At 37.2% G+C, this 27,263-nt stretch overlaps 1 protein-coding gene across 4 annotated transcripts in view; it reads right to left on the reverse strand.

The window, feature by feature from the left end:
• The window catches only part of ROBO4 (roundabout guidance receptor 4), a 1,497,877-nt gene that overhangs the window by 698,764 nt on the left and 771,850 nt on the right, over positions 1-27,263 (reverse strand). For all 4 annotated transcript variants that reach the window (XM_044081194.1, XM_044081193.1, XM_044081195.1 and 1 more), the window contains one exon: positions 1,694-1,815. In XM_044081194.1, the coding sequence (XP_043937129.1) occupies positions 1,694-1,815 (122 nt within the window). The remainder of the gene's footprint in view (positions 1-1,693; positions 1,816-27,263) is intronic.

The raw sequence follows: 27,263 nt of genomic DNA on the forward strand, positions 1-27,263 counted from the left end.
CACCATGTGATACAACTCTGAATGTTATCACATGGTGATAACATTCAGAGGTGTGTCGTATGGAGATAACATTCAGACGTGTATCACATGGTGATAACATTCAGAGGTATATCGTATGGAGATAACATTCAGAGGTGTATCCCATAGTGTTAACATTGAGATGTGTATCGTATAGTGATAACTTTCAGAGGTGTATTACACCCTGATAACAGTGAGAGGTATATTACATGCTGATAACATTCAGAGCTGTATCACATGGTGATAACATTCAGAGGTGTATCACATGGTAATAAAATTCAGAGGTGTCTTACATGCTGATAACAGTCAGAGGTATATTACATGGTAATAACATTTAGAGGTGTATTTCATGTTGATAAAGTCCAAGCACCTGTAAACAATTTAGGATTAATCCACACTTCACAAGATGACAGCAGGAGAAAAGCCATAGCCTACTGTAGCCAGGAAATGTGTAGATGCAGCTTTAAAGTAATGTCATAGCTAGCTACATCAGGGAAGAACTCATGAACCACATTGGGTTGGAAACTCATTAAATATTATTTATAGCACAATGTTTATTTTTAACAATGGGTACCCATGAGCTCAACAATTTAGTAATTAAATTACCACCACCTTCCTTTTACTAAGTATTTGAAGTATAAGCCACATTTTTGCATAGGCACATATTTGATTCACAGGACATATTGTGAAAATGTCTAACTTTACAAATTCTTCATTTCAAAGCATTAATACAAACTCAGACTTTGGTTTATCAATTCTGTGCTTCATTGCAATTTTCTAACAAAACAGACGATAAGAAAAATGCATATTTGCTACATGCAGATAACTAAAACTATCTACTTGTTCCTTTTAAAAGCCCTATTATTTCTTTAAATATAATTTTATGTTACAATACCTTCTCCTGTAATTGATAGTAAAAATCTATGTACTTCACCTTTCCTCATTCTAAATTAATTTTATTGAGCAAAGCTCTCCCAATCAGACTGGGGCATGTAACTTTAACTGAAATGTTTATTTTTATTCCTTATGAGCAAAGTTCTTATCCGCGGTGGTGGTGCTGCGGTAGCGTTGTCGCCTCACAGTAAGACACTGTCTGGTTCGATTCTCAGCTAGAGCGTCTTCTGCGTGGAGACATGCGTGAATGGGCGTACCTTCGTTGAAGGTTGTGCGTCAGGGCTGGTAACTCGGCATGTAAAAATCAACTACCAATCATTAGCAGACCAGAGTTCCGCTGTGGCGACCCCTAACCAGGAAAAGCCAAAAGACACAACAACAACATGAGCAAAGTTCTTAACTTCAACTCCTCCTACCTTTAAATGTTCTCTACTCCATACATGGTTACAATACAAGTTCAGTAGGTTGTACAGCATTGTTACTGTCTTTTCTACAGATATGTTCACTCATAAGGGTTGCTTCAAAATTCAAAAACTTGTGGTCTGACTGTTTGCAGCACAAAATGATTGCCTTGGACAGTCTAATGTCTACCTTAAAATATATTTAACATTCAGTATTAAATTTCCTTTCAGCTTGTTTAACACAATTTTTCTATAAAGATTTCTGTCTTAGATATACAGACTCTTGTGATACATTTCTGCCAAAAGCATACCATTTTTGTTACCATTTACATTGAAAAGCCCAGTGTTGTTTACATAACACTGGACACTGATCTTCTTACCTTATAACCCTTGATAATGCCATTGTGGGAATCGTGTGGTGGAGCCTCCCAGCTGATAACAACGGTACCATTTCCATTCTCTGCAACTGCCACGTTAACACTCTGGGGGGCAGCACTAGGCACTGTGAGAAAGGAAAGGCCAAAGAAATGTGTACATATATTAAATATGAAGGCTATGAAGCACATTATATATTAAAGGGATAGTACTTGCTACTGTAATGTAAGTAGTCTACAAAAATATTCCTTCTCTCCATTCAGTGTTCCTGGGCATATGGAATTTCTTTAACATCTTTTGAAATGGTACCAGAATCAAAGAATGTATTTCATGTAGCTTTTTTAAAATTATTTCAGTTAGAAATACCATTTTTTAAGTCATATCAAAAGTAATCATAACTGAATTGTATATTAAATTTATTTTTAAATAAATGTTGTTTTCATTTGGTTTTGCTATGCTTGGAATATTAAGTCCGATTCCAACAGGACCTGAGACAACTACAGTCATAAGGTCTCAGCTAATCAAAGGATTATGATTGGGTCACGGATCATAACCAGCTTATCATATGTTCAAGACATAGATGCCAAGACATTTACCTCAGGATTGATGCTCTAGAGGTGAATTTCAGTATCCCTGTTGAGAACAACTCATATCAAAATTCTTTGCAGTGTATGCAGCTTTATCTACTCTGTGTACTACTAATTACAGAAAAAAGTGCTAAATGTTTTGCCTGCTTTCAAAGCCATAAATCAGTTACAGAATGCTGTCAGAAAGGTAGTAACAAACTCTCTTGTATTATAGAAAATCAGGGAAACATTACCAGCACAGACAGCAAGTAGAAAGAAATCCATTTTTAATTGTGCTGCTGTTCTTCGCTGGTGAGTAGTGACAAGTTTAACTGTCTGGCATGACGCTGATCTTAACAAATGAAGTAGGGGGTAATTTTCCAGATACTGGAGCATAATCATCACACTCAGGGCACTACACAATGTTAAGTGTTGCACTTTCATAAAGTTACTGTATAAAGCTAAGGAAATAAACAAAGACCTAATATTATCAAAACATGATAAAAACGAATATTTAATGCAGCAGCATTTTCTGTCACATGCATTACACCAAAAAAAATTACCAAAATAAATATATAAATAACAGATTTAATAAATAAATATAATTCATTATGTATCGCAAACTATAATTACTTAAAAATGTCTGCTTTGAAATGTAATTATAGTTCTCCTTAATGAAAATAGACAACCATTTACTTCTCCCAATTCTGGTGCAAGTAGTTGATATCAAAAAGCTCATTTGGTACTAAATACCCAATAAGGTTTCCCAGTACTTACATAATCAGCTCTCATAATCCAAAACTCTTAATCTCAACATTTACAATCTTATTTACAGTAAAGTACTGAAAGTAACCCTATGAATTCAGGTTTCCAATGTGCTAATTCATCACTTTTCCACTGGCACTGGCCACCATCTTCTCACTCTCCCCTCTCAGTAATAAAAGTGCCAACCACTTAACATGCTGACAGTCTCTTACTACAGATAAGAGTATGTCAAGTAATACTGGTAACATTTTGGACATGTACTATTCAACAAATGGGCTACACAACTCACAGTAGTGAGGCAGGAGCTAAAAGCAGTATGTTTAGTGGTGTCCTCTGTAATGTAATGATCTAAAAAAAGGAAGCATTTTACCCTGTGTGACTACTGACTTTAAAATATTAACCTCCAAAATACCAAGATATGTTATGATACTATCACAGCTGTCCACTTACAGTCTGAAAATGAAAAAAAAAAGTTTTATTTTTATTCCAGTTACAGGGTGCCTTCTTGAGTCAAAGTACATGTTTAACCAAGAATTGTTGAGCAGGGGAAAAGATACCCACAATAGGAATTGCAGTGTGTGTGTGTGTTTGTGTGTGTGTGTGTGTGTGTGTGTGTGTGTGTGTGTGTGTGTGTGTGTGTGTGTGTGTGTGTGTGTGCGTATCTGCTATCTATCTATCTATATATATATATATATATATATATATGTGTGTGTGTGTGTGTGTGTGTAGGTATCTCTACATGCAAACATATATATATATATATAGATATAGGTTTACTATCAAATATCTGAAAGTCACCTTATTGTCATTTGTAAGGTCGAGGATAAAGATGCAAAAGTTTGTAAGTGGAAATCCCAGCGAAATGTTTACATGTAGCTTGCATTCATGGTTTTGCACGTCACTGTTTCAATTGGACTGCACTACATAAGGGCTCGGGAAAATTTCCCCCTTTTCCTTGTAGTGCGATCTCAGAGTTACAATATGTAATTAGCAAGGGGGGTTGGGGTGCTTTCCCCCCATCAAAACACGGGTAGTATATCCCCTGATGTGCAGGTAATGTCAATAATGTTGAATTCAACATAGCAACATTACCACATTAGGAGATGTGAGCGAACAATGTGAACATTTTTGGTATTTCAGTTCGAGTAATGACTTACTCAAAACTAATTTGCAGAATTTTGATAGTAAACCATATATATATATATATATATATATATATATATATATATATATGTTTGTTTATGTCATTTAATCAATATCTTAGAATGTTGTACTGCAGAAGATCGAGACAAAATGATCGAGGCTTCAGAGGCTGACTGTATGGTATTGTGGTATGACTGATTTTAACGAGATTGCAGTATGGTGTAGATTAGGTAATTTCCCCTTTCCTCACTGTGTGAGATCTCCAAGATGGTGTATCTAATTAGCAGGGGTGTAGGGGGAAGAGCAGGGCTTGCTTCCTACAAAAACAAAGTTCTTGATTTATTTGTGTTTTTTGTGGCTCGACTTTCTGAAATGTTAATTATGTGATATAAATCCATATATATATATATATATATATATATACACACACACACACACACACACACACACACACACACACACACACACACACACACACACCACACTTAAACACACGCACATACACACCACACTTAAACACGTACATATATGCGTGGGTTTGCTTCACTCTGTTGAATTGTCAGTTCTTTGAGAAACTCAGTACTTGGAAAAATCTGTTACAACTACTTTTTTCTACATGTTGGAGATATTCAAACAAGGAAGATCAAGTGTAAAAAAATGTGTTGATTAAAGTAAGTGTGGGTTTGGGATTCTGATGCCAAAACTTTTTTGAGATACTTAAAGTTTTGGCCTTGGATATATGGAGTGTTTCAGCATTAGGGGTGGGGGTGTATGTGTGACTGTTTGCAGGTTATTGTTAGAGTAAGGGTAGGGAAGGAAACAGCTTCAGAGTTGTGCATGTGCGTTGTATATGATGTGTGTCCGACTGTCTTGTATGTACTGCTACTGTTACACAAAGGCTTCTTCTAAGGTGAGGTGTAGGGTTGGGACAGGAGTAGGGTTTGGGTTAGGATTAGCATACATTAGTAAAGATGCGCAGGGAAGATTATCCCTAAAGAGATTTTTTTGTGTGTGTGTATACACATATATATATATATATATATATATATATATATATATATATATATATATATATATGTACAAGCAGGTTTGTGCATGTGTATGTTTGAAGTATGAGTACACAGAACAGTATACATACTGTCAAAGATTATGGAGTATTCAAGCCAAGACATGTTAACTCCATGACACCACTGCACACCAGCATATGGCAGTGTAATCACACACACGCGACTTGTATAAGTTATATCCTCCCTCACTATAAAATAATGATGCCATGTCATTAAATTGCACACAGTCATTCAGAAAATATTTTTCTATGACTATTCCTTTTGTGTTATGTGAAACATACAGACAACATTCAATAATAAAAGGCAAGATATTCTGTCTTTGAAAAATTCAGATTTGCCATTTTTTCCAATTTATGCAGTCACTATTGCAAATTGTTTTTAATCAGTCTCCCAAACCTTGTCTAACTGGACTCAACATCTTGGTTTGAACTGTGACTTTTAGCAGTTTGGATGTCAGGTGAAAACTTAATCTTGTCAGCATTACGGTCAGCCACTAATGTAATTTCTCACTGTAATGGAGCTGCACAATTTCTTTCTGAGAAGGCGGTGTTTGCTCTTAATCTGTGGGATAATAAGCTTCCTTGCTTTGGCTCATAGTCAACTGATTATGTCTTGGAAACCAGTGTTTAGTCAAATATTTCCTGTTTCTTTTGATCACCTGGAAATCAGGACCTTGTAACAGATACAATCCAGACAGTTATATAAGACAGATAATAGTGCCTTAAACTGAAGTCCTAACACCAAAAGAATCCTGAATTTGTTCATTTTTCTATGAAACTGAAAGCTTTTTGATAATCTGTCAGAGTAAAACTTCTGTTTGCATTGACTTTTCTGTAACAATTTAATATCAGTTTGTTGACTGTCAGGTAATAGCTGAGAAAATGATGTTGGTAATTTTAATTTTAGATATCTACCTGTTAACTAGACATCTGGATGGCATATTAATAATTCCAGAATTTAAAAAAAACACTCTGACAGTTAACAGTTGTCATGCTTGTTGATGACATTATTCACCCTTTAGATTAGTAGCTTTGCGGATAACTAGCATTTGAGATAATGTGCATGAACACCAGCTGATTCACAGAATTTAATAATCCAGACTAACAAAGTAAGGAACATTACCTGATGTTACTTCATCAGTTCCAGGTCTAGCATAGATTTCAGTAGTGTAACAGCACTTTGATTTTTCATCTCCTGGAACTGCACAATTGTGGACATTCAAGAACTAATCTCCACTAAAGAAATAGTATGCATCTTTGTACTGACTTAAGTCTTACCCCATGTTCATCCATGGTAAAACTGGACTATCACAGGGTAGCGTTTCTTTAATCTGATTCTGTTTTCTGAAAATGTTGCAAACTTTGCATCTCTATTTCATTTGCTCTAGTGGTTCAGACATGCTAGGCTAATAAACAAAACCAAATACCCTTTCTTTATCTTTGTTCATGTCTAAAAGTGACTCATTAATTCAATTTTCATGCTCTCATGCTAGGTAGGCATAATGCTAGTATCACCTTCAAACAATATGCCTTGACTATAAGAAAACTAATATGTATATAATAGAGATAACTTCAAATGTTTATAATGACTTAGTATCTGACCCTCAAGATATAATTACATCTCACAGTAACTGTAGTTCAAAGTCATCTTTTCACACACTTTAAGATCCTGAAGGGACTTGTCAAAAAAAAGACATTTATACTATCTTTATTTATTCTGTGTCATAAAATAAGTCATCTTTGTTTGTTATGTGGTATAAAACCAGTTCTTTTTGTTCATTTTATAGTGTGAAACCAGTTACTTTGTTCATTGTATAGTGTGAAACCAGTTACTTTGTTGACTGTGTAATGTGACACGTTACTTTGTTCACTGTGTAATGTGAAACCAGTCACTTTGATTGCTTAGTGTGAATCCGCATTGTACAGTATGAACCATTTACTTTTTCATTATATAGTGAGAAACCAGTTACTTTGTTCACTGTGTAGTGTAAAACCATTATTTTGTTCAATGTGTAGTGTTAAACCAGTTATTTTCTTCACTGTGTAGTGTTAAACCAGTTACTTTGTTCACTGTGTAGTTTGGAATCAGTCTGAAAGCCAGTTATGTTGACTTTAGAACACAGGTTTATTTTCATGGGACAAAATAAAAAGGGTATTTCATCAGCTTGGGAAATAACAAATCAGGATAAACAATTGCTATATACAGTTCTTTTAAGAAATAAACAATCTTAGTAGTGTGTGCAGACACTTTCACTGTTCAGCTATCTGAAATTTTTGAACTTTTCCATATTTTTAAACAATACTTGAGACAGAAATCACAATTTACCCAAGTCCATCCAGCTTTAGCAGAGATTATTACCTAGACAATTTATTCTCCTTACTTCAGGAAATAATTTCTCAAACACCTGTAAAAGAGCATGTAGTAATATCTCCCAGTTTATTTGCAGCTGCTGGAAACTCCTTCTAATCCTCTCCTTCAGCAAATGCCACTTCTGTCATCTGTAACCCTTTTGAAGCCTGTCTACACGTAGGTCCACTCACCCTGGCTTCCCTGACACCTCATTGATTGCTTGACTTGGTCTTAAAGGAAGAGTCGGTATCACGTCACAAAGCCAAATAGCTTCTAATCTTTCTCTTAAATACATATTTTTTTTACAATCATGCTGATATTCTATATGTTGAGTGTCAGCTATGAGCATTAAGTTTGCTAGGTTTGTACTGAATCAGCAGGTCATATTTTTACAAAACATAGCAACAGTTTTTATAGGATGATGTTTTGAATATGATCTTGAGTGATTTATAATCAGATTTATTTATTTTTTTACTGTAGCTGCTGCTATGAAACTTCTGATAGCCAAAAGACTATGGCTTACATTACCTGTTCTCACTGAGCATCTATCTATTTGATCAAATTGCTGGATAAAAAGCACACCAAGCATTTTGGGATTTTTATGGATCATACACTTACATATTTACACCTTTTCCCATTTTGAATTATGTGTTCACCAAATTACATTGATTTAAACTTTTCAAACATGTATTTATCAGGTTGTTTGTTAAGGAAGTTTTATATGTTTATGGATTTTAGTACACTTTTATTGAGGTAGTGTGTCTTTAAATTTTATGAAGACAATCAATGTCTTCATTATATAAAGATGTGGAGTAATCACTGATATTATTCTGATGAAGGTCTCTGTAAGGGATGAAAGCTCTAAATCGCTTCTTTGATGTATTTACATGAATGGTTTTATTCCTTGAGGTGTGTGGTTTAACAACCAGAGCATTACTTTTTTTTTTTTTACTTTTCTTTAGTTTATAAAATTTCTTGATTGCCAACTGGCTAACAGCTAGGACATAGATAATCAAAATATGGGAAGTTACCTCTCCAAAGAGATCCCCCAAGGTTCTATGCTGGGACATCTCTTGTTTGGCATCAACTTTTCTGAAGTAAAATCCAATACTAAAGGATGCTGGCTGAATAAGTTTGCAGATGAGTACAAGTTAAAAGCAATCATTGAATCCCCAAATGACTTAACCATTCTGCAGGATGATTTGTCTCAAATAGATAACTGGTGTTAAAATCACTACCTGAAACTAAATGCCAAAAATGCATGAGTGTATCCTTTGGGAAGCCATCTTCTCCAGGGCACTACCATATTGACAATATGCCCCTAAGAGTTGACCCAGTTTTTCATGATTTGGACAATGACCTAAGTTTTGACCAACATGTAAATTTATTGTAAGAGAACCCTGCTATATTGCACAGCATATAAACACATGGACTGTGTCTAGATCTTGGGATGTCATTGTCCTCCTGTACTCAGCCCTCATTAGGCCAGTGACTGAATATAATACCCCCTTTGGTATGTATCTGTGAAGATAACATGCAACAATTGGAACACCAACAGAGATACCTTACAAAAAGGATACAAGGCCTAAACAACATGTCCTAAATGAACTGACTCAAATCTCTATGACTATAGTCAGTATCCTACAGACTAAGTCCTAAGAGGAGGACTCTGTCTGGCATATGAGTCATCCTCTGACCCATTACTGATGGATTTACTGCACATCAACAAGTCAAATGCAACCAGAAACATTCAGCCTAGGGATCTAAGCCTCTTCTGCAACATCAACAGAATGGTTTGGTGGGACAGGTATATTTCACAGAGGATACTGCTGCTGTGGGAACAGACTTCCCATCCACATAAGGCAAGGTTCATCCCTGTCCAATTTCATGCACAACTTAGATCTATGGATGGGAAACAGAAAACTTACCACAGGTTTGTCACCTGTACTACTAAATGGACAGATCCTAAACAATTTATCTTATGCATGGGTCACCTCAAATTATCTATGGTATGATCCCAGTTACTCTCAATAGGGTAATGCATAATTATCGACCATGGGATGGGCAAGGCCAGTCTATAATCAAATGTGATAGGTTATTTCGAGCACAAAAAGGGGAATGGGCTACTATGTTTAAAATAACCCACAAAGGAAGCTAGCGTAGTACTTATCGATGAACCAATGAACCTATAATGTTAGCATTACTGATCCATAAGCTACTGGGCTCTGTTCCTGCAGAGATTATACACCTTGACTGACTAATACTTGCAGGTTAACAGGTTGTAACACATCACAGAATTTAAGCGTAGATACTGTACTGACCAGATGTTTAACCATTTGAAATCTTTTCACTTCCTCTTCTAACTAAAACTATGCTACGTCAGTAGCACTGGTGCATATGAAAAGTTAGGGATGATCTTGGAAATATGTTGCACCTTACTAGGAAGCACAAAAAAAGTGAATTGTCATGAAACTTGTCCATATTAACAACTGCTTTAAATTTGTCACCATCAGGTTTAAGCCCTGCAGAAGTTAAAATGCATTCCATATACCAAAAAGAACTTAAATGGATATGGAATTTACTTTTATTTAGCTTTAAACAACTTTGTGTCAGTCTCTCTAGTAGTTAAGTCAGACATCTGTCAAGTTCCTGCTTGGCAACACCCTAGACTACAAACGGTATCAGTTGAGATGACAGGAGTATCTAGCCCTTCAGCTATTTCTGCTACAGCGCTGAAGAACACTTTGGCAGCTGAAGGTATTTCAGGTAATAACTTCACAAAGCTCCATTTGTCAAGACATGTATTAAATATGCACAGCTTGGAATTATTTTCACCTAGCTTCATTTGTTAGTAATGATCCTTTTTATTCCAATTGTTTACGTCCCAAGGATTAAAACAGTTCCTTAATTTGCCCTGCCTTGTGACTTACCATGACATTTAGCAGTCTATTCCATTCAGTTTTCTTACTTCGATACCTTCAATAAGCTTCAGTTATTGATACGTTCTAGCACTGAACCTGACTGGAACTCTTTTCCGATCATGAATCACTGCTATTATGCCAGGGAGTTTTTATTGACTGTTTATCCTCTGCTGCTTACTCACCATTAGTCCTCCTCACAACCCATTAGGCTCATTTGTTTCCCATCGACTGAATAAGAGATGACCATGAGAGGCCATTTTTAGTGTACTACACCTTCCTTCCTCTTGACAGCTGACGTGTGCGCTCAATGACACAGAGGTACAGCAGTTCTTTCCTAGTGGCAGGATGTGCATACATCTTATATATGACCCCACCCCCCTTGGAGGACTACTATTGAAGCAGCATAGGAAAAGCCTAAAGCAAGTCCTCAGTTGTCTGTCTGTTTGACTGTTCATGCCATTTTCCCTTGCTTTAATGGGATCCAGCAGTGCAGCTGAGTGAACTACTATACTCCCTCAGAATAGATGACACGATGTGAGGAACACTACCACCCCCCCCCCGAAAAAAGCTCCACCAGCACCTGAGCCCCTTCTTAAATGAAAGGTCCACCCTCTCCTACAATATCTGTAGTTTGCTCTGTCCAGAACTGCCTATAATCTTATATAGTCTGGTAGTTGGCTTAGAGGATTTAACGAGCTGGTTCCTATGGTTCAGCAGTGCAAAGTTTGAATATCCTTCTATTCAGTGTTGCAGTATTCTTTACATATGGGTTGTATTCTGCCCAACAACCTGACATCCTGCCTATATAGATTAGCTTAGAGGCACTGCCTGTATGTGGGATGTCACAGGACGGTACAGACAATGTCCGGCATAAAAGGGACATCCTCACCTACATTCTTCAGAACTTTTTCGCCACCATTTGACTCATACATCTAGTCTGCTATTGGAAACTATTGGTTTCATCTTCCAGATTCAGATAGGGGATTTAACATATTGCTACTGCCTTTTGTTTTGTTAATGTCACCCAGGAAGGGAAATGTAGGTGTGCAAGGCAAATTCCAGCCTTCTTAGATGCCTTTAAAGCAGCTTCTAAGACCCCTGACTCTCAAGCTCCTACCCCAAAAAATCTGATTGCTTCTATAAGGTCCCTGAGGATTGCAAGTTTCTTTTTAAGAGTCCCTCAGCTGACCCTGCTGTGGTTTCCATTACTTCAGATAAATCTTCTCAGTTATCCCCCCTCTACTAAACTGCTTTCTTCTGATAAGGAAAGTAAAATTTTGGATAGGCTGGGTAAGAAGGACTATATTTTACCTTGGCTGTTAGGCCAATTAATTACCAAACACACACATGGCTAGGTATTCTCTGGTTTTACTAAATCAGGCCACCCAGGTTCTTTCCCCATTGTCTGATGCAGATGCTAAGTCACAGGTTCTTTCTCTCTTATTGGCCTCCTCTCAGATAGCGAGACACTCAGTCAAGTGTAGTTATGATGCAGTTGAGCCACTGCCAGAGCAGCAGTTTCTGCTTCTATTCTCAGAAGACATTTCTGGTTACATCTCCTGGCACTTCCTGATGACATTAAAGCAACATTTCTTGATAGTCCTCTGGATAATTCCTCCCTCTTTAGCAAAGCTGCTTCAGAATTCTTTAAATCAATGCAAGAAAAAGGTAAGGAACTCCAGGATTTGAAACACTTACTTGTCTTATCAGTTCCAAAAGATCATAGATTTGCTAGGGCAATGCTGCATGGATTCTTGGAAAATGTTTCATCATAGTTTTCCCCTACTCTGTCCTCCTCCCTGGGTTCTCTTTCAGCTTTTGGACTCTCCCACATGTAAAGAAAACTGCAACACTGAATAGAAGGACATAGAATAGTTGTGTAAAATCTTACCATAATGATAAATGTCCTTCTCTTCTATGTTGCAGTATTCTATCCCTCCTGCCTTCCCCCTACAACTTGCTATTTCCTAGAATGATCTCCCTAGGCTCCTTTTGGATTACCCTTCTCATGGGGCTTTCTTATTCTGAAGATGGTATATGTGGACATCCCTTTTATGGCTGACATTGTCTGTGTCTACATGTGATGTCCCACATACAGGCACTGGCTTTAAGCTTTTGTATACTGGTTGGACATCCAGTCATTGGGTGGAATACAACCCATATGTAAAGAATATTGCAACATAAAAGAGAAGGACATCTATGGTTATGGTAATATTTTAAACAACTATTCTTTCCTTAAGCTTCTATTGTCTAACTATGTGACTGAGCAAATCATTTGACAACACTGCTCCCAGGCTGAGTCTGAAAACAGTTCATGGAGAACAGTGCTCTACCCTGGAAAACAAATACAAATAAATAAATAGGGAATTAGTTGGGTTGTTGTGAGCAGCTGCTATAAAAAGAAACTGTTTTTATGGCAGAAAGGGAGAGAAACAGTATCAATACAGTCTATACAGGAGTGCTGATATGAGCAGTTCTGTTCTGCAGGGGAGGGGGACAGGAAAATGGCAAATGTCTTGATATTTTACAGAAAAAAATATGTTTGGACTTTTCTCTAAATGCCAAAGAAAGCTTTGATACTACTTTTAAGTCATCATGATATAATACATAGCAGTACAAACAATCCCATCAGGGTCTTTATTTTGTTACTATAACAAAAATAATTATAAGTTTAACTAAGAACATCCCACTTTGGGCATCTAAAAATGGCAACCCTAATGGCTGACCGCATATTTTGTTGTGATCTACTTATAAATTGTATTTTCTGCAACTGCAGCAGTTTTACAGAAAAAAGTCTTACACACACAAGTTGTGATCTCTTGTGCTCAAAGTTTTTATGAAGTGTTTGTATGCTGCAATATATAACAAATAAACAAATCAAGGGGTAGTAATGCAACAGAAGTGCGAAAATGTAATGCATGAACACATTTCTACCCCTATTTTAAAAATCTCCTAACAGAAATTCAAGAACAGTTGGTTGTTTTTTTAATGCACTTGTAAAATACCTTTGAGCTAGAAACAGCAAGAGCATTAAAACATTTCTCCAACATTCAGGATAAAAAAAATAATCTTCCTGCTATTTAATAGAATTATGTCTGATGAAATTAGTCACATGGTTTGTTTGTTTTTATATATATATATATATATTATATATATATATTATATATTTTATATATATATATATATATATATATATATATATATATATATATATATGTGTGTGTGTGTGTGTGAGTGTGCGTGTGTGTGTGTAAGACGTGATTTTGAATGCTATTCTGAAATCTTTGTTTGAATACAGACAAAACTGCTAAAATTATTTTGGTGGAGTCTGAGTGTGTTTTTTTCTGAACATTATCATTATATTAGACCCTACAAGCCCGTGGGGAATCTGACTAGGCTTAAAATAGCCCACAAGACAGCTAGCCTAGTACTTAACCTATGAATCCATGCATTATATTCAATGCTTACTATGCTGCAATGCCCTCTACTGTTCAGATAACACATTGCATAGCATTCCAAAGTTCAGGAAAACGTTTGTTCTTCTTCTTCTTCTTTCGGCTTTTTCCCGGTTAGGGGTCGCCACAGTGGATCACCTTGTCCGCACATTGAATGGCAGTGGAGTTTTACGGTGTCGAGTTGCCAGCCCGGCACCCAACCTTCCACAGAAGGCACACTCACACGCACACCTAGGGCCAATTTAGAGTGTCCAATCCACCTGCAGCACGTCTTTGGGATGTGGGAGGAAACCGGAGCACCCGGAGGAAACCCACGCGACCACAGGGAGGACATGCAGACTCCGCACAGAAGGCACCCCAGCTGAGGATCGAACCGGAGAACCTCTTGCTGTGAGGCGGCAATGCTAACCACTGCACCACCATGGCCGCCCTTCAGGAAAACGTTTGTTAATCTTCATATAATATGTAACTATCATATCAATTAATTTAATCCTAGGTATTTATCTACCCCCAAATTAACTAACCATATGCTTTGCTTACTGTTTAAAATTCTTTTTTTTTTTTTGTTTCAGTTACATGATGTGAGCCATACATCTCAACCTCTCAGCGCAAGAAATCTGGACAAAGCCTGAAATAATGAGGGAAAGGCCCACAAATAGGGACATATTTTAATTAATGCTCTTATAAACCCATAAATTTGCTAGAATAACAGTATTTCAGTTAGTGTGCATTTTCTGAAGGACATGAAGTCTATAATTCAAATATGTATCATTATTTAGTGACTTCAGTCCTCAGATCATCCCAGATATTTGCCAGAAAACTACAAATTTTATGAGAAGAAGACTAAAAATATGAGGCAAAAATCTGGACATTCTGTGAAAATCTGGACAGTTGAGAGGTAAGTTGGGAGCTAATATTATAACTATTCATAATAAAGTAAAGCTTAAAGGGGTATAAATGGCCTCCAGGTGTCTTAACATCTGTTCATATAAATAAGGCACTTCTTCTCTCTTGCATTTGATATCATTTACATGGAGGACAATTCTTTGTTTCTACATAGGAGCTATTTCTCCCACATAATCCCCCACCCACAGTGGCACACTGCCATATACTATAACAACCACTTTTAATTAGAATTAACATATCCCATGTATTAGTTAGTGCAATGTGTACAATTACAATATGAGACGCTGACTTTTTAAGACAGTCAACCCTTTTATCCAATGATAAATGCTTTAGTTTAATAGTGCCACATACATGTAGGATGGCATATAGAAAAGGAAAACAATTAGCACATTTTTCCCTGTTTGTTTTGAAAGTGTTGGAGTAAAGAGAGACAGTACCAAAACATCAGCATCTTGGTGACATTAATTGCAAAAGAGATAAAAAAAATAGTTAAAATGGAATAATAATATAGGAACAATTGTTAAACAGTTGGTAACCCTTGACAGAATTGGTTGTTTTTTTAAAACTCAAAGGAACTGGATGTATATAATGGACATGATCAGTTAGGTAGGAAGAACCACCTAATTTAAATCAGAGCTGTAAAAATGAGTTTAGATTGCACTGAATAACCCATCTAAGGCAAAACCATAGTCTGCTTTGTTTATTCTTCATAATAAAGGTGTTTCTGAGTTAATAATTTGGTGCTGGATGCTGTTGCTGTGGATAATAAGTGCACATACATGGGCCCTTCCTATGCACAACAGTTTAGGCGTGTATACATACACACACATACATATAGAAATACATACACACACACACGTGTGTATATGTATAAATATATATATATATATATATATATATATATATATATATATATATATATATATATAGGTCCACTTTTTAATTTCCAAAGCCCAAAATCTCGAGTTTTGAAATACCGAACTCAAAATATCAAGATTTTTGAATCTTGAAATTAAAAAGTGGAAATAAAAAAAAAGCAACTAAAAGAATGTTTCCCTGCACCCCTCACACCCCCTGCAACTTAAATATACCATCTCCAAAATCACGCTACAGTGAAGAGAATGGTAAGTGGAACAGAAGCATTACCGTTCTCTTCACTGTAGTGCAATCTTGGAGTTGGAATATTTAAGTAGGGAGGTCTGGGGGGTGCAGGGGGGCTTGCCCCCTGCAAAAGCATTGTTTTACTTGTTTTATTTTTTTTTCTTTGCTCCAATTTTTTATTTTGAGATTCCAAAATTTCGACTTTCTGTGATTGGTATTTTGAAAGTCGAGATTTTGGGCTTTCAAAATTAAAAAGTGGAACCATATATGTATGTATGTATATATATATATATATATATATATATATATATATATATATATATATATATACATATGTACATATATATTAAACTTCTTCGGCATAACAAAAAGAAAAAAGACCAACATCACTAGAACCAATTTATTTTAGTGCTTTCATTCTGTCATATCCAAGAACTTCTTCAGAAATGAGCTTAGTAATGCAATACTTTGAAACAAATACTAGCAACCAAAGCAATAAAACAGAACAGAACCAATAAAAGCAGAACATTAACAGGATACTACTTGACTGCTAGAATATATCAGGACAATTAACAGGAACAATGCAAAAAACAAGACTGTAGTGAAACCCAAGATTAACAGTGCCATCTCAAAGCACATTTTAAATTTAAGCTGTCATTTAACCCAGGTGCAGAGTCCACCCCCAATAGGAGCTGCCATCTAAGTGTTTGCATTTCTCTATATGTATGTATGTATGAGTCTTCACTGCTTACTTTGGTCTCCCCCCTTGTTTCTAACCCATTTAACTAAAGCTGAGTTGCTGCTGTAAGATGCACACCTAAAGTTTGGAAGTTTTCACCCTGCATCTTCCTTGTAAAGGAGCGTCTGATTCAACAGCACTAAGCCATTTAACAATGTAAATTAAAGAAATAACTGTTTAAAATGTACAGATACATTCCCTTTGAAGCTTCTGTCTTTCTGTCTGTCTTTTGCCTGTAGCATTCTTCCCGAATGAATGAATGCTCTTGCTTTTATTACTTTTAGTTCTGCTTACAAGAAAAATTTGCCAGTTTACATCCTACAAACAAAATGCCCTCATCATTCCACAATAAATATTCATTGATCACTTTTACAATTACCTTCAAAATATGTATAACTTATCTCTACTAATATGTAATTCTTCTTAAATTTCCATGAGCCATGGCTCAAATCTTCACTTGCAACAGCATTTTCATCATCTTTCACACTCGTAGCATCCTCACCTCTCACGTCTCCCACAGCATCCTTGTCAAGCACCATTCCAATAACAGTCTTATCACCCTCCACTCCCTCAGCATCCCCATCACCCACCTATCCCAGTGCATCCTTATCATCCATTGTTCCCACAGCATACTTATCACCTACCTCTCCCACAGCATCCCTATCACCCACCTCTCCCACAGCATCCTTGTCAAGCACCATTCCAATAACAAAGTTATCACCCTCCACTCACACAGCATCCCTATCATCCACCTATCCCAGAGCATCCTTATCATCCATTGTTCCCACAGCATCCCTATCACCCACCTCTCCCACAGCATCCTTATCACTCACCTATCCCACAGCATACTTATCACCCACCTCTCCGACTGCATCCTTATCACCTACCTCTCCCACAGCATCCCTATCACCCACCTCTCCCACAGCATCCTTGTCAAGCACCATTCCAATAACAAAGTTATCACCCTCCACTCACACAGCATCCCTATCATTCACCTATCCCAGAGCATCCTTATCATCCATTGTTCCCACAGCATACTTATCACCCACCTCTCCCACAGCATCTTTATCACCTAGCTATCCCACAGCATCCTTATCACCTAGCTATCCCACAGCATCCTTATCACCCACCTCTCCCACAGCATCCTTATCACCTAGCTATCCCACAGCATCCTTATCACCCACCTCTCCCACAGCATCCTTATGACCTAGCTATCCCACAGCATCCTTATCACCTACCTATCTCATAGCTTCCTTATCACCCACCTATCCTGCAGAATCCTTATCACCCACCTATCCCGCAGCATCCTTTCACCCACCTATGCCACAGCATCCTTTCACCCACCTATCCCACAGCATCCTTTCACCCACCTATGCCACAGCATCCTTTCATCCACCTATCCTGCAGCATCCTTTCACATACCTATGCCACAGCATCCTTTCACCCACCTATCCCGCAGCATCCTTTCACCCACCTATGCCACAGCATCCTTTCACCCACCTATGCCACAGCATCCTTTCACCCACCTATCCTGCAGCATCCTTTCACCCACCTATGCCACAGCATCCTTTCACCCACCTATCCCGCAGCATCCTTTCACCCACCTATGCCACAGCATCCTTTCACCCACCTATCCCACAGCATCCTTATCACCTACCTATCCCACAGCATCCTTATCACCTACCTATCCCAGAGCATCCTTATCACCCACCTATCCCATAGCATCCTTATCACCCACCTCTCCCACAGCATCCTTATCACCTACCTATCCCACAGCATCCTTATCACCCACCTATCCCACAGCATCCTTATCATCCATTGTTCAAACAGCATACTTATCACACACCACTCCCACAGCATTCTTAATACCAACCACTGGTACAACATCCTTATCACACACCTTTACAATGGCAACCTTATCATCCATCACTCCCACAGCAACCTTATCCCTCACCACTTCTACAGCATCCTTATCCCTCACCACTCCCACAGCATCCTTATCCCTCACCACTCCTACAGCATCCTTATCCCTCACCACTCATACAGCATCCTTATCCCTCACCACTCCCACAGCAACCTTATCCCTCACCACTCCTACAGCATCCTTATCCCTCACCACTCCCACAGCATCCTTATCCCTCACAACTCCCACAGCATCCTTATCCCTCACCACTCCCACAGCATCCTTATCCCTCACCACTCTCACAGCATCCTTATCCCTCACCACTCCCACAGCATCCTTATCCCTCACCACTCCTACAGCATCCTTATCCCTCATCACTCCCACAGCAACCTTATCCCTCACCACTCCCACAGCATCCTTATCCCTCACCACTCTCACATCATCCTTATCACCCACCTTTCCACTGCATCCTTATCACCTATCTCTCCCACAACAATTCTGTGCTCCCACAGCATTCTTACCACTCACCACTCCTGCAACATCTTTATCAGCCATCACTCCCAGTAGATAAAATGCAAGCCTTCTGATGTCTCCTGTAAGTAATTTAAGCTTAACAGACAATAATTTAATATAATTAATTCAAGTTCACTACATCTCAAAGGAGGTTACATAGCAAAACTCATAAGATTCGTTGTTCAGAATTTAACTAACTGGTATTTGATCAACAACTTCTCAGTAAATGGATAGATCCCACTTACACAGCATACTTACCCTCCCATAGTTTCCTAGTCACCTACTACTCTGCCCTGCAGAATACCCATTACATATCACTCCCACGGAATGCCCAACTTCCACTTATCAGTGTATGCATCATCTGAAACACCCACAGAAAGCTTATTAACTGCTATATCAACAGAATCTTCAACAGCCATACACAGAGTATATCCATCACCTGCTATGCCCACAGAATGTTCAACAGCTGTGCACATAGTGTGTCCATCACCTGCCATCCCCACAGAATGTTCTACCACAATGCATATAATATATCCATCACCTACCAAGCTCTCAGAATGTTCAACAGCCATATGCATAGTATATCAATCACCTGCCATGCCCACAAAATGCTCACTGTCATATCCATAGCATACTCCCCGTAATGTACCTGTGGGACGCTCATCACCTGTCATACCCACAGAATGCTCATCAAGTGCTACAGTCAGAGTATACACATTATCTAGCACACCTGCAGAATTCACATCAACTGCCATATTCACAAAATGCTCAAATGCCACACCCATAGTACACCCATAACTTGCCATTTCCACAGAATGCTCATCACAATCAGTGCTCGTGGACACCATCCCCAGCAAGACAGTAAAACTCTCTTGTCCGCCCTAACCAACCCCAAAACTTGAAAGGCACACCAAGCTAGGAGGCTACTACCTGCAAATGTCCTAACAACACACAACAAAACTGTTTTTAGTGTGTTAACTACAAGGAACAAGGGACAGTAAATCACTCTTGTCCGCCCTAACCAGCCTGCCCCCCAAAACTTGAAAGACACGCAACGGTAGGAGGCTACTACCTGAAAATGGCCTAACAACACACAACAAAACTATTTGTAGTGTGTTAACTACAAGGAACAAGGTTAATAACTCTTCGACTGTTAATGCTGTACAATCTGTAGGTTTAACTCTGTATAATACCGCTCGATGGGTCCTCAGCACTGATTTGAAATGTGTCCCATGTATTCCAGTAGCTAAGGCATAGGGTACTGCATAAAATAAATTTAAATAAAGCCAAGGTGTAGGATATCAGCCTATCCTGCCCCCTATCATACCTTACCTTTTGGAAAATATCTGGAAAACCATGACAGATTGTCTCTACAGCCTCAGGGTCTGTGTGGGGACTAAGTCACTGTATATGCCACAATCAGATTGCTGTTTCCCTAGCATACACCACTTACACACTATCAGTGCTCGCAAACATCATCCCCAGTGGTAAGATCACCCTGCTATGTGTTTTCCTCTTCAATTGTTATATCTAGCTCAATATATGTAAATGTTGAATGTTTATCCATGACGCGAAGTTATCGCCTGCTATGACTGCTGTTTTAGTTGGTTACTTATATCTGCTTAGGTGCCAAATGTGCCTATTACTGTAAAACAGTTTGTAGCTATTCTTTGCAGATATAACAAGGAGTGTAATGTTAAACATTTGCTAATGCACTAGCATACTAATACATGATCACGTGGCTAGGATGCCCTGTAGTTTACAACAGTCTGTAGCTATTTCCAAAAGCAACAAGGGGTGTAACGTTAAACATTACGGGTGATTTAAGTCATAACTGCCACACATGTACAGCTAAATTCTAACAGATGAAAAAGCAGTTGTAACACAGTTTTACATATGCTATAGAGTGGATTTAAGCTTGTAGCTGTGTTCTAAAAGAAATAAAGGGTGCATGATTAAATAATTTATTATTTAGGTCATAACCGCCAAAACAGTACAGCTAAATGCTAGCGGATGATAAAGCAGCTTTTACAAGGTATGTACATATGCTATAAGTGCATTTAAGCTTGTTGCTATGTTTTCAAGGAAACATTTAATGTCCTAGCCGCCAAAACAGTACAGCTAAATGCTAGTGGATGATAAAGCAGCTGTTACAAAGTATTTACATATGCTATAGAGTACATTTAAGCTTGTAGCTGTGTTCTCAAAGAAATAAAGGGTGCATGATTAAATAATTTATTATTTAGGTCATAACCACCAAAACAGTACAGCTAAATGCTAGCGGACGATAAAGCAGCTGTTACAAAGTATGTACATATAAGTGCATTTAATCTTGTTGCTATGTTCTCAGTGCAATAAAAAGTGCACGGTTAAATGCTTTATGGTTTAAGTCATTACCGCCCAAAAAGTTCAGATAAATGTTAACAGACGATAAAGCAGATGTTACGAAGTATATACATTTGATATAGAGTGTGCTTAAGCTTATAGCTATAGTCTCTAGGAAATAAAGGGTGCATGATTAAATGCTAGAAAATTGTACATGAGAAGCTATTTTTAAGGTGCCTTCTAACTGAATTGAAGTGCATTGTTAGTGCTCATAAAGGCTTCAAAACCCATTCATTGCTCTAAATGTGTTGGAACAGCTGCATGGACAGGGACTGCTGAATCTAGATGCTTTGCAGAGTCCTACTGTAAACGGAGACGGACTGCTGTACCTAGCCCTATTTGAATATGCTTATCTACTTTTTCAGAGCACAAAAATCTGTTAACATTGTTTGGACTGTTCCACTCTAAGGGACTGGTCTTACTCCAGCCGCCTTAACATTTTAGGTACTTTAAAGCAAACACAATCTATTTATGCTGCTATGATATATAATATGTAACTGGCTTAAAATGTATTACGATTTGAGAAGTGCATTTGTACTGTTTATTTAAATAAATTAACTGTTGAAGTAACCTAAACCTAATTTCTGCTTTTCCTTGCCCTAATCTTTCCCTTATCTCCTTCTCCTTCCTAATGACAGTAAAACTCTCTTGTCCGCCCTAACCAGCCTGCCCCCCCCAAAAAAACTTGAAAGGCACGTCATGCTAGGAGGCTGCTACCTGCAAACGGCCTAACAACACACAACAAAACTGTTTTTAGTGTGTTAACTACAAGGAACAAGGTTAATAACTCTTCAACTGTTAATGCTGTACAATCTGTAGATTTAACTCTGTACAATACCACTCGGAGGGTCCGCAGCACTGATTTGAAATGTGTCCCATGTATTCCAGTAGCTAAGGCTAGGGTACTGCATAAAATAAATTTAAATAAAGCCAAGGTGTAGGACATCAGCCTATCCTGCCCCCTATCATACCTTACCTTTGGAAAATATCTGGAAAACCATGACAAATTGACTATACAGCCTCAGGGGTCTGTGTCGGCCCGATCTGTTCACCTCGCTCCACTCGGCTCACTCCGCTCCCCTACCCTGCCCCATTTCTCATCCACCTCCACTACCTCTGCATTTATTCCAACACCATATCATCTGACCACTCCCTACAACCAATCATCTGCTAACCATCCCAAATCCCACCCCCAATTAACTCTAACCCAATTAACGCTAATCTAGTCAAATACAATATGAAACTCGACTAAATCAGCAGAAAAACGGATGTAGCCCCACACCACTGCAGAGTCCAGTTCTTGAGACAAAAAGGTTTCAGGACAATCGTTTATTGATCCAAAACACACAGTTCTCCAAACATATAAACGCCTTAGTTCAAACAACACACTGCGGATGGTTTCCCTGGTCGACAGGGGAGAGAGGAACGTAATAACAGCAATGTTGACATTGAGGATAATCCAGGTACTGTGAATCATGTAGGAGCTTTAAATGTAACCATTAACAATATGGAATGGTTACGCTCCAAACCCAGTATTGATTTTCAAGTCAATAATTCTAGTGGGTTTAATCTTGTAAACGGGACTTATAAGCAAAAACTGAATAACCTAAGTAATCTAATGTATAAATATAGGGCACTGGTTATAGAAAATGAATATTTGCATGAATGTATTGGGAAAGAAATAGTGCCTAAGGGCCTAAGGGTCTTTAAGTTTCCCAATAATGTAATGTATGGTTCTATTTACTATAAGGAGTTGGTGGATATTTTCAATAAATGTGGTCTAGACATGTTAAAATTGATTATTAAAGAAAATGTGAGAACAATGGATGGTATACAGAATGATATTGAAATATTGGACCAATGCATCCATAAAGATTTATTGTTTAGTGTGCAGGAAGAGAAATCTAAGTATTTTAATATTAGGAAAAATGTTGAACAGAGGTGCAATGACCTCATACAAAGAAAGATTAAAAAATTAGGGAGAGATCTACATGATTATAATACTGATAATAGTTACCCAAAACCCCAGGGGCCATATAGAACTTATGGAAATCTGCATGTTGACCCCAGTGATGGTATTGAAGAAGTGGAAATAATGGAACAGGATGGAGCAGAAGAACACTATGGAGAAAGAAATGGGGAATATGATGAGGCCTTTCCACCCTTACGGAGATCTGAACGCTTAATCAATAAGCAAGGTCTGTATAATGGAAATTTTCAGTGGAGGGGAGGCAGAAGGGGGAGGGGGAAATATTATTAAACCCCAGCCCGGATCTCCCATGTAGTACTATGGATGTACTTATTGATAATCATTGCCTTACATGGAACAATTTTAGTATTTATAATTTTAGTAGTTTAAATGTGGAGAAAGAGCATTTCACTCTCTTTTCTAAGGGTTTAAAATTTATACCCAATAGCAATGGAGATATGGCTAAAAGTCTTCTCGATATAAAATTATTTTTGAGGAAAGTGAATTTTAATGTAATGTGGCCTAGCACAATTAATAATAGAAAAGGAAATGGGGTGGATTGTAATGTACTGAAGAGAAAAAGTGTATACAATCCACCATTACATCCCCAAATAAAGAATTTAGAAAAAGTGGTTGAGAAAGAAATCAGGAAGTCGTGTTATAATAACAAATATCATAGTAATTTAACTAAGAAAGAAAAGGACCTATTATATGAGATTAAGAATAACAAAGAAATAAGGGTAATGAAGCCTGACAAGGGAGGGGGGATCATTTTTATGGACTATATCCTTTATGATAGCAAAATGTATATGCAATTGTGGAATGAAAACAGGTATAGTATAGTCTCTAAAAATGAGATTAACATAGCCTACCACAAAATTGATACAGCTCTATATGATATGCTACAGGAAGGGTTAATTAGTCCTAGTGATTATGGATTTCTAAAAGTAGATAAACCTAAGATCCCAGTTATTTTCGGGATACCGAAAATCCACAAGAATCCTTTAGATCCCCCATTAAGACCTATAGTGTCAGCTGAAGGCTCTAAAACCCAGACTTTGGCCAAATACGTAGATCTCAAATTGAAACCGATATGAACTGGAAGAACAAGTATTTTGAAAGATTCCTGGGAGCTATTAAATGATTTAAATAAATGTGTATGGCATGAAAATATGTTATTTCTAACAATTGATATTGTTGACTTGTTTTCCTCCATACCTCATGAAGAGGGGAAAAATATATTGGAGGATATAATATTTGCATATGAAGGTATGAATAGGAATGACAAATTAGCATGCCTTTGGCTCATGGACTTGGTCCTTAGTAATAATTTTATTTATTTTAAAGGCGAGTTCTTCCAACAAATCCAGGGAGTGGCTATGGGGGCAGCTTGTGCCCCCACATATGCTAATCTTATTTTAGCATCATGGGAAGAAAAATACATCCTTAACTCTATTTATAAAGAATGTTGGATTATGTACAGAAGGTTTTTGGATGATATAGTCATTCTCTGGACTGCTGGGAGAGAGAAATTAACTGATTTCTTAGAGTATTTGAACTCCACCACTAATTTTCTTAGTTTTACACATCATGTGTCAGATTATAGTTCGATATATTTGGATATTGAGTTTTATAAAGTGGAAGGATGTTACCAATCGAAAGTATATAGGAAACCTACCTATTGCAATTCCTTTCTACATTATACTAGTGGGCATCCTAAACACTGTAAAAAAAGTATTGTTAAGGGACAATTCGTTAGGGGTAGCCGCATGACAAGTTTGGAGGAATATTTTAAAAATTAATGTGATTTTTTAGAAAGGATGTTTAGGGAAAGAGGTTACCCCAAAGAATTTGTTGAACAAATAAGGATGGAAGTGAATGAAGGAAGAAAGGATAGATTTCAACCTATATACAAAGGACAGGGAAACGGAGTAATAATTAATCCACCTGTAGGACCTATGAGTATTAACAATAAAAGGACTGAAGAGCACACACAAGCATTAGTACTGGAATATAATGGTATAAATAGAGGAATAAGTAGGATATTCCTTAAGGAATGGGAGAGGTTCGTGGCACTTTCTGATATAGAAAGTATATCGAATATCCCTAAAAAAATAATTTATAGGAATTCACGAAATATGGGGAATATTTTGGAGAGCAAGAAAAAGGTCACTACCAGAAATAACAACAAGAAGGGTACTTACAAATGTGGGCGTTGTGCTCAATGTAGTTATATATTAAATGGAGAAGGGCATTATATTCCAAGTAGAAACAAAATGGTAAATAGCCCAGAATATTTCAATTGTGACACACAAGGGATAGTATATCTTGCTTTCTGTGAAAAATGTGAAGCTTTCTATGTTGGTAAATCTGAAAGAGCTCTGAGAAAACGTATTTACGAACATATTTATGAAATTTCTGTCAAGAAAGAGAGCAACGCTTTATATAAACATAGCAAAGTGTGTAAAGAGTATAAATTCAAATTTTTAATTATAGAGCATATACAAATGGATATCCGGGGGGGACCCTGGGAAACCAGAATTGAATATAGGGAATTATGGTGGCAAATAGCATTAAATGCTGATAAATACCCAGGGTTAAATGATAATATCACTATATTACCCTTATTGAAATTAAGAGCAGCAAAGTTATAGTAAAAAATATATACCAGCTTTTGCCACCAGAGGCCCCCATTGTATTGCTTTTGGATACACACACATCATGAATTTAGAATTGTCTCTCCTAAATAGTGGAATCAGAGTTTTATTTATGTTTTAATGCAATAATTAAAAATCAAATTAATTTATCATACTATTCTATTTTATATTCCAGTATAACATTTATTCCTAGAAATCTCTAAGTGTTATTTTGATATGCATTTGATCCACATTAGCAATAAAATATTTATGTTTTTAAATATTATATGAATAAATTATTTAGTTTTTAATTAATTATATATATTTATAATACATATATTTATTAAAATAAGCTTGTATTTTATATATTAATTATGTATACATTTTTAATTTTCAATTTTAACAATTGCAATTTATGGGCAGTACACGCTGTATTAAGGAACTTGATTGTGTTTTTAGTGTTTGGTATTTCTGCTTTAAGTATAACAATGAATGCTAATTGAATGTAATTATGGTAATAGATAAGTATATATATAGGCATAGTAATGGATGCATTGGTTTTTTCTGATGAAGTCTATTGGGAACGAAAATGCAGTATGTTGTTTGAACTAAGGTGTTTATATGTTTGGAGAACTGTGTGTTTTGGATCAATAAACGATTGTCCTGAAACCTTTTTGTCTCGAGAACTGGACTCTGCAGTGGTGTGGGGCTACATCTGTTTTTCTGCTGATTTAGTCGAGTTTGGAGTCTTTTTAGCAGGTCCCTACAAATACAATATGACACAAAACATACTCTTCTTTCTTACATCCCTCCTACTAACCCTCACAATCCTAACATACACCACATCCCCACACTTACACATACCACTACCCTACAACACCCACCATACAACACACACCTCCACACCTACAAAAACCCACACATGCTTCCCTATATACCCCTCTCTATTTGATCATAACAAAACAGTATATTTACACAAGTACCTTCCACCACCTAACACTAGAAAAACATCATGCAAACTACACATAGATATATTACATGCAATCAGACGTAATTTATTATTAAAGAAATGCCTCCTTACATCTGGTGATATTCACCCAAATCCAGGGCCAAGCAACATTATTACCCACATACATACAAAATACTGACCTACTCAT

Source organism: Protopterus annectens, chromosome 8.part0 (assembly GCF_019279795.1).
Source record: "Protopterus annectens isolate FY-2018-M chromosome 8.part0, PAN1.0, whole genome shotgun sequence".
Taxonomy (NCBI): Eukaryota; Metazoa; Chordata; order Ceratodontiformes; family Protopteridae; genus Protopterus; species Protopterus annectens.